This window comes from Portunus trituberculatus, chromosome 44, assembly GCF_017591435.1.
Source record: "Portunus trituberculatus isolate SZX2019 chromosome 44, ASM1759143v1, whole genome shotgun sequence".
NCBI lineage: Eukaryota > Metazoa > Arthropoda > Malacostraca > Decapoda > Portunidae > Portunus > Portunus trituberculatus.
In genome coordinates, this window is record NC_059298.1 from 24,697,840 (window position 1) to 24,710,339 (window position 12,500).

General features: G+C 38.6%; 1 protein-coding gene across 2 annotated transcripts in view; it reads right to left on the reverse strand.

Annotated features, from left to right (window-relative positions):
- Positions 1-12,500, reverse strand: part of LOC123518880 — a 461,886-nt gene that overhangs the window by 431,360 nt on the left and 18,026 nt on the right. For both annotated transcript variants that reach the window (XM_045279931.1, XM_045279932.1), the window contains exon 2: positions 6,620-6,723. In XM_045279931.1, coding sequence (XP_045135866.1) covers positions 6,620-6,723 — 104 coding nt within the window. The remainder of the gene's footprint in view (positions 1-6,619; positions 6,724-12,500) is intronic.

A 12,500-nucleotide genomic window follows, 5' to 3' on the forward strand; every position in this document is an offset into this window, starting at 1 on the left:
TAGTAGTCGTAGTATTTGTAGCAGTAGTAGTAGTAGTAGTAGTAGTAGTAGTAGTAGTAGTAGTAGTAGTAGTCGTTGTTGTTTTAATAGTAGAAGTAGTAGTAGTAGTAGTGGTAGTAGTAGTAGTTATTGTAGTAGTTGTAGCAGTAGTAGTAATAATAGTCGTAGTAATTGTAATAGTATAAGTACTAGTATTTGTGTTAGTAGTAGTAGTAGTAGTAGTAGTAGTAGTAGTAGTAGTAATAGTAATATTTTCTTGTGTTCTTATTCGCGTAATTGTTCTGTACACACTTTATATGTGTGAAAAATGTTACATCATAGTCTTTTTTTTTCAAGTTTTTTTTTTTTTTTTTTTTGTATTACATAGTTGAAGTTCGGTTGCATCAGTTTAGGGTGAAGCTTTAAAGACGTTAGGTTAGATTAAGTTAGGTTAGTGAGGTGAAGTTATATGTTGATCAGGCTGTTAGGTGAGATTAGTGAGGTGAGGAAAGAGTAGGTAAATCAGGTTAGGTTGGATTGTTAGGTTAGATTAGGTTTTAAATGTTGCTGTGGTAATGAGAAATGTTTATATTCTCGTGACTCCTCATATTTCCACCAACAATGTGTCATGTAAAATTTGACTATTTATCTAATCTGTATCTATTTATTATTATTATTATTATTATTTGATACAACTTTTCACATATACTATAAGACTGGTTCTGTCCACGAGAGTACAAAAGGAATCAGGAAAATAAAGTAGGGCGTCTCACTGAAGGTACCATTCCAAAAAGAGTAGAGCTAATAGGATTGCCTATAATAAGAGAAGTGTCTGCAAACATTACTAAACAAGACGGACCTAAGACTCTACCACTCTTCGTGACACTTCAGGGCCTCCCTCACCTTCACTACCTTAAAATCCTCTCATTGAAGTTACGCGGGTTTTTTTAAGCGTGTTTTTATAGTTATAGTGAAAGATTAGCAAGAATTATGTAGGTATTATTGACAAACACTCTTAAGGACTGCACCAATCATCTCTGTAATCTTTGAAAATAGACGTAGTGAGAGACCAAAGCGTTTCTGAAGGCGGGTAACAGTACGAAATAGCAGGAATGGAAGGATTAGTGGTAGTGACCTTTGTAGAACACAGCATAATTTAATCATTGGCGTGCTCGTGTGCCTCGCCCCGCCACTCCTCCCAGCTTAGAGGGCCCCGCTGGCTATTCCGCTGTCATGGAGGGAGGGGCGGTGCATTATATAATAGTCCCAGACAACCGTACTCTTTTATCCCATCATAGAAAACTAGCTTAATGGAACACTGACCCAAAGAAATATGTGGCCGTTTATCCCTTATAGTGTTATGAGAGAATGAGGCGACTGGTGTGTGTTTGTATGTGTGAGTGAGTGATCAGAACTTCCTTTAGAACATTATTAAAGAAGTGATGGAGAAGCATTGTTATTATTTGACGGAAAGGAGCACTGACTCAAGGAAATGTGTGGCCGTTTACCCCTTGTAGTGTTGCGTTGTGAGAGAATGAGGTGGTGAATGGTTTGTGTTTGTTTGAGTGATTGATCGGACGCTTCCTTTAGAACATCTTTAAAGAAGTGGGTGCGTTTTATTATCATTGGACGGAAAGTAGTACTGAGTCAAGGAAATATGTGGCCGTTTATCCCTAGTAGTGTTATGAGAGAATGAGGTGGTGACTGGTGTGTGTTTGTATGTGTGAGTGAGTGATCAGACGCTTCCTTTAGAAAATTGTTAAAGAAGCCTTTTTGTTATTGGAAGGAAAGTAGTAAGGTTAGAAAAAAAGAACATTGCAGTGTTAGGTTTGTGTTGTGAGAAAAGTGTTTTGCGTACAGGTTGCTTTGTAAGAAAAATTTGAATATTATTGTTACTCTCGTTATTATCAACCCCTTCAGTACCATGACGCGTTTTTCTATTTATTCTTCTTACTATTTGGCGATTCTGTACAGCCTCAGAAACTCATGTCGGGGATTGAAATTGTGAAGACTCTGGCCATTAATCTTCCGACCTCCATAAAGAAGTAAAATTGTTTAATCACACCAAATATTCATGATAAAAATGCATTCCAGTACTGATGAAGGAGTTAAAAGCAAAGTAGATCCGTTTGGAAAGAGAACCCATAACTGTTGTAGAGTGAGAACATTTTTTCATAAGTTATTGTTTTGACAGTAGTTGTGAATGCTTAGTGATTGATAAGAAGCAGTCAGTAACGAAATAATGAAAAGTAATGATAGGATTAACAACATGAGACAGTTAGGGAAGCTGCGAGAACCCATAAGGTCTGAACGTGGCACAAGACAGTGGCTCGTTCGCAAAGGTCACTCTGAATTTGGGAACAGATTTGAAAAAGAGAGAAAAGAAACAGAAAAAAAAAATCATAAACCTATCAATCTTATAACTGTGCTGTGAAAGTGGAGAAATTTTGGAACATGACAAGTTAAAGTAGTGTTATTGTTTTGTTAAAGGAAAATTTCACCTTAATCACTTGACCATCAGGACGTATCTTCATATTCATTCTGGTAACTATTTGACGATTTTATACAGCTTTAGAAACATTAGGATTAAAATACTAAAGACTGTGGCCATTAATCTTTTGACCTCCATAGACCCTTCCTAATGCAAATGAAATCGTCTAATCATACCCAAAAAATCAAGTTAAAAATGCGTCTCAGTATTGAAGGGGTTTAAAAATACCTTTCCTCTGCCAAAACTCAAATTAAGTCAGCATAATAAACGAACACAGTTTTTATATAAGTAACGTCACGCGTCAATGTTTCAGGCAGTGAGGCAGAAGTGGGGTGCTTAAAGGTCAAACTAAATAATGGCAAAGGAAGTCTTCAAAATAGCCAATCGATGCTGAGGATAAGAATGTCACATTTCCACTGACCTTATCACAGACACGCCATTATCGATGTTATCACAGACTCGCACAGCAACAGCAAATGTCAGCGTGTCAGTGTGATGTGCTGTACTGATAGCTTGATGTAATGCCGCGGGTGGAATGATTCATAAGTAACAAAACGTAAGAGCAAGAGCATAAGAAAAGAGGGAAGCTACAAAAGGCTGTCAGGCTTACACTTGGCAGTCCCTGTATGAGCCAAGCTACTTAATTCCATCTATTATCCCCATCCATGAATTTATCTAATCTATCTTTTAAAACTCCCTATTGACTCGGCACTAACTCAAATGGCTGGTTCGTTCCAATAATTAGAGTTCATGGTAGGAGAAGTTAGGTTAAGTTAAGTTAGGTTATGCTGTGTTGTGTTAGATGAGGTTCTGTTAAGTTAGGTTAGGTTAAGTTAGGTTATGCTGTGTTGTGTTAGATGAGGTTCTGTTAAGTTAAATGAATGTAGGTTAGGTTAATGTTGAATGATTGCGACGGTAATGACAAATGTATAGCAACGAAACAAAACTTACTTAAAAATAGTTATTCACTGGTTGCTTGTTTTCTTACACTGAGACGGACGTGTTGCTAAAAGTTTGTGAAAGTTCTGGGGGCTTTCTTTGCATCTTCATCATCCTCACTTCCTGTATTATCAGTCCTGGCAATACCACTTAGACTGACTGTAATGAGGCAGTTGTTAGGTTGTGTCTATCCAAACTGGTAATCGTGTCATTCTCTCTCTCTCTCTCTCTCTCTCTCTCTCTCTCTCTCTCTCTCTCTCTCTCTCTCTCTCTCTCTCTCTCTCTCTGGTGCAACAAAGACACAACAAACAATGCTTCTCCTTAGATTGTGTTGTGATTCTCGAACCATTAGTCGCGTCAAATCCTCCGTAAATTCTTGCAGTATTTTTCGTTGTAAATGTGACATAAGAAGCAGTGTGTGTTGGAAGAAAAGCAATAACAGTTTAGAATCTTGTCCATCATCGTCTCATAACTTGTATCTTCTTGTATGATAATCCTGTCCCTTTTTTTTTATTATCCAGGTGGTAAAAGGCGTAGAATTTGTTGATAGATGTAAAAATGTGATAGATTTGTTATAATGAACGTAGAATTTTGGTGCCGTATGAGTCATTAATGTAATCTCCCACTCAGCTCCACCACTACCACCATCACCACCACCACCACAATCTCCGCCACCACGACCATGCCAAAAGGTAAATGAAGGTTTGTATTTATTATTTTTATATGTTTGTAGATGCTCGTACGTATTTATTTTTACCGCTGCTTCCAACGAGGATCTGAGTGTTTGCTTTCTGTCTTCTCTTTATTAGTTTCATTTCTTATACATCCCTTCATTTTTTTTTCTTTTATTCTATTTTCTTTCATTCCTTTACTGTCATTATCATTATCGTCATCCTCCATCTCTTCCTCCCACCACCATCACCACCACCAGCCATTACCAAGTCACAGAAGGGACCGAGACATCTCCAAATCATCCTACACTCATCACCGCCCCGGAACTGCGCTGCTCTCCCGGAACCACTCTCTCTCTCTCGCTGGCTTGTCACTCACACAGATGCAAGGATGTGTGTTGGTTGTTGTCGCGGGGAGTGGTTGGGGACTGAGCAGCGAGGTGAGAAGTGAAGATGTACATATGTGATGGTACTGTCCTGAGTGTGTGCTTGAGTGTTCGTTGTGTGCTTGAGTGAGTGTTAGTTGTTATTGTTATTGTCTTGCATGTGGGGATGAATTATGCTTATTTTCTTTTTCTTCTTTTTTATTCATTAATTATGTATATATATATATATATTTTTTTTATATTGGAACTTATTAGGAGAATCGTTCACTTCTTCCCACCAAGTAAATTAATAGATTGATAAGTAATTCATAATTATATAATGATGATGGTGATAATGATGATGTTAATAGTAATAAGTATAATAGTAATAGTAATAATTCTAAAAAGAAAGCAATATTAATAATGTTGATAATGATGATGATGATGGTAAAGATTAATTGAACACTGTAAAAGTACGAAAGATTCTGAAAACGATTCACCGTGCATGTTTTGTGGAATTTATTTTTTCAATACTACCACAAGCAATTAATGTAACGGTATGCACATACATTCACTCCTCCAACATCCCTAAAAAATAAGAAAAATTATCGAACATTGCAAGCACCAAATATTCAAAGATACATGAACGAAGAAATTTGAATCTCTCTCTCTCTCTCTCTCTCTCTCTCTCTCTCTCTCTCTCTCTCTCTCTCTCTCTCTCTCTCTCTCTCTCTCTCTCTCTCTCTCTCTCTCTCTCTCTCTCTCTCTCTCTCTCTCTCTCTCTCTCTCTCTCTCTCTCTCTCTCTCTCTCTCTCTCTCTCTCTCTCTCTCTCTCTCTCTCTCTCTCTCTCTCTCTCTCTCTCTCTCTCTCTCTCTCTCTCTCTCTCTCTCTCTCTCTCTCTCTCTCTCTCTCTCTTTTGATCCGAGGAGTTTATTTCAGTACATTCTATTGAAGCATGAACAATTAGTGTAATGATATACAGTGACGTGGCTTTCAAATTATTATTATTTTTTTTAATGTAAAAGAGGAAACCTGACCAAGGGCAACATAAAGCGAAAAAAAAAAAAAGAAACAGGCCCACTTAGTTGCCATTCCCCTTGCAGGTCCGAGAGAGTTAGCCAAAAGAAAGGGATAAATGTCTTAAAGTCTCTTCTCTCTTAAAAGAAGTCAAGTCATTGGAAGTTGGAAGTACAGAAGCAGGTAAGGAGTTCCAGAGTTTACTAGAGAAGGGTATGAAGGATTGAGAGTACCGTATCATCACTCTCACTCATGTCGACTGTTCCAAAGTGCAAATATTTTCATTTCGTGACACACACACACACACACACACACACACACACACACACACACACACACACACACACACACACACACACACACACACACACACACACACACAGCCATACATTTTTTATTTTCTTTTTCGTCTTTTTTATTGTTATTTTTGTTGTTCTGTTAAATAAAAAAAAAAACACGAACCAGCTAAGTGATCACCTCTTTCTTTATCCCTATAGAAAAATAAAGAAATAAACAGATCAATAAATAAGGAAGGACTCAGATTTGTAAAGATGTACGAGTATTATTGAAAAGTTAGCTAGCAGATATGTCTTTCAGAAACACACACACACACACACACACACACACACACACACACACACACACACACACACACACACACACACACACACACACACACACACACACACACACACACACACACACACTCAGATTCAGATTCTAATTGTTTTGACAAATACATAATCTGTGGCACTCTTGATTTAATTCATTAATGCACTAAAATTTAACTCGGTAATAGCATCACTTAATTCAATCAATATGCTACTAAATTAATTCAAACAAACTTTAAATGCAACACAAAACATTAAAAATACACAAAATCTCAATGCAAAATATCATTAAAAATTGTCCTAAAATGCCGCACAAAACGTTAATAATACGCTAAAACACACACAAACACGGCCATTATTAGACTAGCGAAGTACTCTTAAGCCTCCCCTCCACCCCACCCCCCCAACATTGTTTATTTTCAGTATGTATGTATTGCAATTCGAATAAATCGTGTATTATTATTATTATTATTATTATTATTATTATTATTATTATTTTATTTATTTTTTATTTTATTTTTATTTATTTTTTTTTTTTTACTCACCTCCGGGTACCGCTTGAAGACCTGCATGGAGAAGGCGATGGAGCGAGGCTGTGAGGGAGACATGTTGGTGGTGGTGGTGGTGGTGGTGTTCTTATCTTTTATCACTGTAACAAAGGAAAAAATAACACATTAGTACGATACAGTTGACAAGAATTACAGGAAGGTACACTGAGAATATATTTGGTGTGGTAATGACTTCTCCTTTCTCCTCCTCCTCCTCCTCCTCCTCCTCCTCCTCCTCCTCCTCCTCCTCCTCCCTCCAGTCCTCATATTAATAAACGGGAATGATGTGTGTGTGTGTGTGTGTGTGTGTGTGTGTGTGTGTGTGTGTGTGTGTGTGTGTGTGCACGCGCCTTTGAAAGTCATGTGACATTGATGAAAAATGTCAATATTGTTGTTATTCGTTTGTTTGTTCGTTCTCGGGTAAATACAGTTGAGTTATTTTAGAGAGAGAGAGAGAGAGAGAGAGAGAGAGAGAGAGAGAGAGAGACTGTATGTAACCAAAGTATCTCCACTACAAGAAGCATTTTTACTTATTATCTTGTTCATTTACTTTTAACAACCTAACATAATTAACACAGTAAGATAAATGAATATATAAATAAATAAATAAGATATAGCCCGTTCAGTATATCATGGCGAACAAACCCCGCCCCTCGTCCCTCAGCGTCCACCAATCATGCAGCTCCTCCCTCCACTCAGCCACCAATTACTGAGGTGGAAAGGAGGCGAATGGGAGCTTAGACTTGTTAGCACGTGATGTGGAGGAGGAGGAGGAGGAGGAGGAGGAGGAGAAAGAGGGAAAGAAGAGGAAAAATATAGGGAGAGAAGAAGGGGAGAGAATGAAAGGGCAGGGTAAAGGAGAAGGTAAGGAAGAAAGGAGGAAGGAGGAAGAAGGAAAGGAATTGAGGAATGTAGGGAGAGAAGGTTGAGGGGAAGGGAAGGAGAGGAAGAGGAATAAGAAATGAGTGTAGGAAAGAAAGTAAAAGGAGAAGGAAGTTAAAAAGAAGAGGAATAGGAAGAGGAAGAAGGTAGGGAGTAAAGAATGGAGAGGGAAAGGGAGAGAGAGAGGAGGAATAGAGAAAGGTGGAAGGAGGGAGGGGAAGTGAGGAGTTAGGGTGAGGAGGAATAAGAGAAGGAATAGGGAAGGGAACTGAAGACTGTGAGGAGAGAAGGAGGAGGGAAAGAGAGGAGAGGAAGAGGAATAAGAGGGAACAGTAGGAGGAAGGAGGGAAGGGAAATAAGAAGCTAGGGAGAGGAGGACTAGGAGAAGGAAGAGGAAAGGAATAGAAGAATATAGGAAAGAAGGAGGAGGGAAAGGGAGGGAGAGGAAAAGGAGCATGGAGGGAGGGAGAAGAAAGAAGTTGGAAGAGGAATAGGAGAAGGAAGAGGGAAAAGAATGGAAGGATATAGGGAATGAAGGAGGAGGAGAAATAAGAAGGGAGGGGAGGAGAGAAAGTAGGAGAAAGAAGAAATTAGAGAGAAGAGGATTAGGAGAAGGAAGAGTGAAAAGGAATGGAAGAAGGTGGGAGAGAGGGAAAAGGAGGGAGAGGAGGAGAAATAAGAGGAGAGAATAGAAAAGAAGGAGGAAGAAGATAGAGAGAGGAGGAAATGGGAAAGGAATGGAAGAATGCAAGAATTAGTTAGGCTTGCTTTCTACTGACTGTCATGTGAAGGCTGATAGCTTCTCCCTTTTATTCCTCCTCCTTCTCTCCCTCCCTTAGCTTCCTCCTCCTTTTTTCCCTATTTTCCTTCTTTCTCCTCCTGTTCATCTCACTAATTTCTTCCTTTCCCTCTTTTTATCCTCCTCTTCTCCCTTCCTTTCCTTCCTCCTCTTTCTCTCCCTATCTTCCTTTTTCCTCCTATTCCTCTCCCTTTTCTAGTTATTCCTCTCTTCCTCTCTTCCTTCCTCTCCCTTCTCTCCCTACCTTCTTGCAACTTCCTATATTGTCTTAGTCCTTTTACAAGTCCCGTAAAAATCTTGATTGCAAAATTATGTAGCGTTTTCTTCTCGCTGTTTAAAAATATATAACAATTACCAGATTGTTAATATCGTGATTTTTAAAGAATATTGCTGAAGTCAAATGGCAGGAATAGAAAATGAGGCGCATTGAACCGTCGCATAATGTTAGAAGGGACAGAGAAAAGATTATATATATACTCAAGAAGGTACAAAACCAAAACCAAACCGTGAATATCATTGTTTTAACCAATAATCAGCAAATCAGATATAGATTATTTATTACCAATCGGAATACGAGCTTGAATTCTTTGATGTTATTGAGTGAGTGAGTGAGTGAGTGAGTGATTCAGTGAGTGACGACTGTTGACTGACTGCCTGACAAACTGATCGATTGAGTGGCGAAGTTACTAAGTTAAACACATAACTTTTGTAAGTAGATCACTGATGTGGTGACTCGTAACTTCTTTCCTTTCTGTGTGATGTACTACTACTACTACTGCTACTACTACTACTACTACTACTACTACTACTACTACTACTACTACTACTACTACTACTACTACTACTACTACTACTACTACTACTACTACTACTACTACTACTACTATCTGTCTACTCTAAAGTGTCTCCTGGGTTCAAAACAGTGTAGCTTATTGATGATATAATTGGTTTTATGTGAATAATATTGATTTTCTGTTGATTAATACACTTATCACAAGGACAGCTTACGGTTTTCCTCAAGATCTGACCACCACGCATTCCTCTAGGACACCATTCAGACAGAAATATAAGAGCCACTTTAGAGTAAAGTTATACGACAGGCTACTACTACTACTACTACTACTACTACTACTACTACTACTACTACTACTACTACTACTACTACTACTACTACTACTACTACTACTACTAACACCACCAAACTAACTGATTAAGTAACTAACAATGGAAATACATCACACTAATAATGTATGCTTGTCACACACACACACACACACACACACACACACACACACACACACACACACACACACACACACACACACACACACAACCACACCCAGGCCACAGACAGACACGCCCTTGCCTCGCCTCGCTTCGCCTCGCCGCCACACCCACGCCACCTAACCTAACACGGGATAGGGCGCTCTCCTCGTGTTTATCTATTAATTAGCCTCCCTTCTCTCTCTCTCTCTCTCTCTCTCTCTCTCTCTCTCTCTCTCTCTCTCTCTCTCTCTCTCTCTCTCTCTCATTTTTTTGTGATTTTTTTCTTTTTTTTCGTTTTTTCTTCTCTTTCTTATTTTCTTTTTAATTCAGTCATTCTTCTTTTTTCGTTATTGTATTAATTTTTTTTCCTTTCCTTTTGCTTCATTGTCTTTATTAATGTTTTTTATGTTTTTTCTTCTTCTTCTTCTTCTTCTTCTTCTTCTTCTTCGTCTTCTTCTTCTTCTTCTTCTTCTTCTTCTTCTTCTTCTTCTTCTTCTTCTTCTTCTTCTTCTTCTTCTTCTTCTTCTTCTTCTTGTCGTCTTTATTTATGTACTTTTTTTATGCTCCAACCTTTCTCTTCTTTTTTTCCTTCCTCTTCTTCTTCCTCCTCGTCCTCCTCCTCCTCCTCCTCCTCCTCCTCCTCCTCCTCCTCCTCCTCCTCCTCCTCCTCCTCCTCCTCCTCCTCCTTCTCCTCACTGATGACCTCCCTTGGGTGATGTCTCCTGAACCTTGGCCTCACGATTTCCCTCATAATAATCTCTCTCTCTCTCTCTCTCTCTCTCTCTCTCTCTCTCTCTCTCTCTCTCTCTCTCTCTCTCTCTCTCTCTCTCTCTCTCTCTCTCTCTCTCTCTCTCTCTCTCTCTCTCTCTCTCTCTCTCTCTCTCTCTCTCTCTCTCTCTCTCTCTCTCTCGTCATATAATACGTTTCCCTCCTCTTCCTTCCTTCCTTCCTTCCTTCCTTTCACGATCCCTCCCTCGTTTCTAATCCTCCTCCTCCTCCTCCTCCTCCTCCTCCTCCTCCTCCTCCTCCTCCTCCTCCTCCTCCTCCTCCTCCTCCTCCTCCTCCTCCCGAACATTGATGAGGTATTTTTAAGTCTTTTGTTTGTTCTCAGGTTACTTTTGTTGCTTCGTCTTTCATGGAGAGAGAGAGAGAGAGAGAGAGAGAGAGAGAGAGAGAGAGAGAGGGAGTAGTGTGCTTGTGGTGTATTTTTGTGAGTGTATGTGTTGGAGTTTGGTGTGTTTGTTTGTTTTTGCTTTATTTTTTTGTTCTGTTTTGTTTTGCTGTTTTTTTTTTTTGTGTGTTTTTTTTTCAATTCGATCAATTACGTGATGAGAAGAAGGATCGTCTGGTGTAAGGACTGTAGAGGAAGTAATAGTAATAATGATAACAACAACAACAACAACAACAACAACTACTACTACTACTACTACTACTACTACTATTACTACTAATAATAATAATAATAATAATAATAATAATAGTCGAACGTAAGACTAAATTATCTTTCAATTTCCTTGTTTTATTTTTTTATTTTTTCGTTCTTTATATATCTCTTTATTTACTAACATTTTTTTTAGGGGGGTGAGGGGGCGGCGGCATGAATGAATTTTTTCTCCTTGTCTTTTTTATCTCTCCGTCAGTCTTCTTCACATATTGACAATTTAAATAGATACAAATAAAGCTGATGAGTTTCCAGTCTGTTGAAAGTTCAGACAGAGAGAAAAGTAAAAATTTGGTTGGTTTAGGCTTCAAATTACCTTTACTTATCATATAGAGTAGGAAAGAGTATCACGAGAGAGAGAGAGAGAGAGAGAGAGAGAGAGAGAGAGAGAGAGAGAGAGAGAGAGAGAGAGAGAGAGAGAGAGAGAGAGAGAGAGAGAGAGAGAGAGAGAGAGAGAGAGAGAGAGAGAGAGAGAGAGAGAGAGAGAGAGAGAGAGAGAGATTCTAGTTTGATAAATGGTTACCTACTGTTCTACTTAGTGAATTAGGTGTGTGAAAAGTGAGGTAATAAGGCTTCTCCCCGTCTGTCTCTCCTTCCTGCAGGTGTATTGAGAGAGAGAGTGTGTACCATCTCAAGTGAATTCCTCGTTTCAGATCATTCATTACAGCTTCCTCCCGCACAAGCATGGCAGCAGTAGTGGGTTTAGAAGGAGTCTCACAGTATTCCAGCGTCCTGTGTCTTGTACATGCGTGTGGCGGTTCAGGAGACGGAGGGGATCATAGTAACTTTAACCCCTTCAGTACCATGACGAGCTTCCATATTCATTGTGCTTACTATTTGATGATTTTATGCAGCTTCAGAAACTCATTTTGGGGGATTTAAATAGTGAAAGTTCTGGCCACTGATCTAACCTCCGTAAACTCATACTAATGTTAATAAAATGGTCTAATCGTACACAAATCTCATGGTAAAATTGTGTCCCAGTATTGAAGGTATTAAAAAGAGTTAACTATCATCTTTTATCTTAATTTAGGGAAGGTAGTGAGAGGATTAGAAAAGAGGATTGTTTGTATTAATATTCTCTATTTGGTATGGGGGAGGAGGAAAAATGATTTGTCCTTATTTATTTATTTATTGATCTGTTTTTGAAGTGTGATGGTTAAGAGGAGGAATAAATATTTTTTTTATTATAAAGAAGACATGTTTTTTTTTATTATTGTTCAGAAAAGTTCACAGTATTGCCATTATCAAGGTTTTTATTTTATTTATGCAAGAGAGGAAGCTGACCAAGGACATCGACAAAAAAAAAAGAAGTGATAAGGAAGTGATAAAGTAGTTGAAAGTGAAGAAGAAAGAGGATAAATAGAAGCGTTTCATATCTTGTCCTTTTCAAATGTGGGATTAGCTAAGTCGTGGAAGAACAAAGAACACAATTTTTTGAAGAGTTGAAAATATTGTCGTCCTTTTCAAATGTGAGGCTGGAGGGTAGA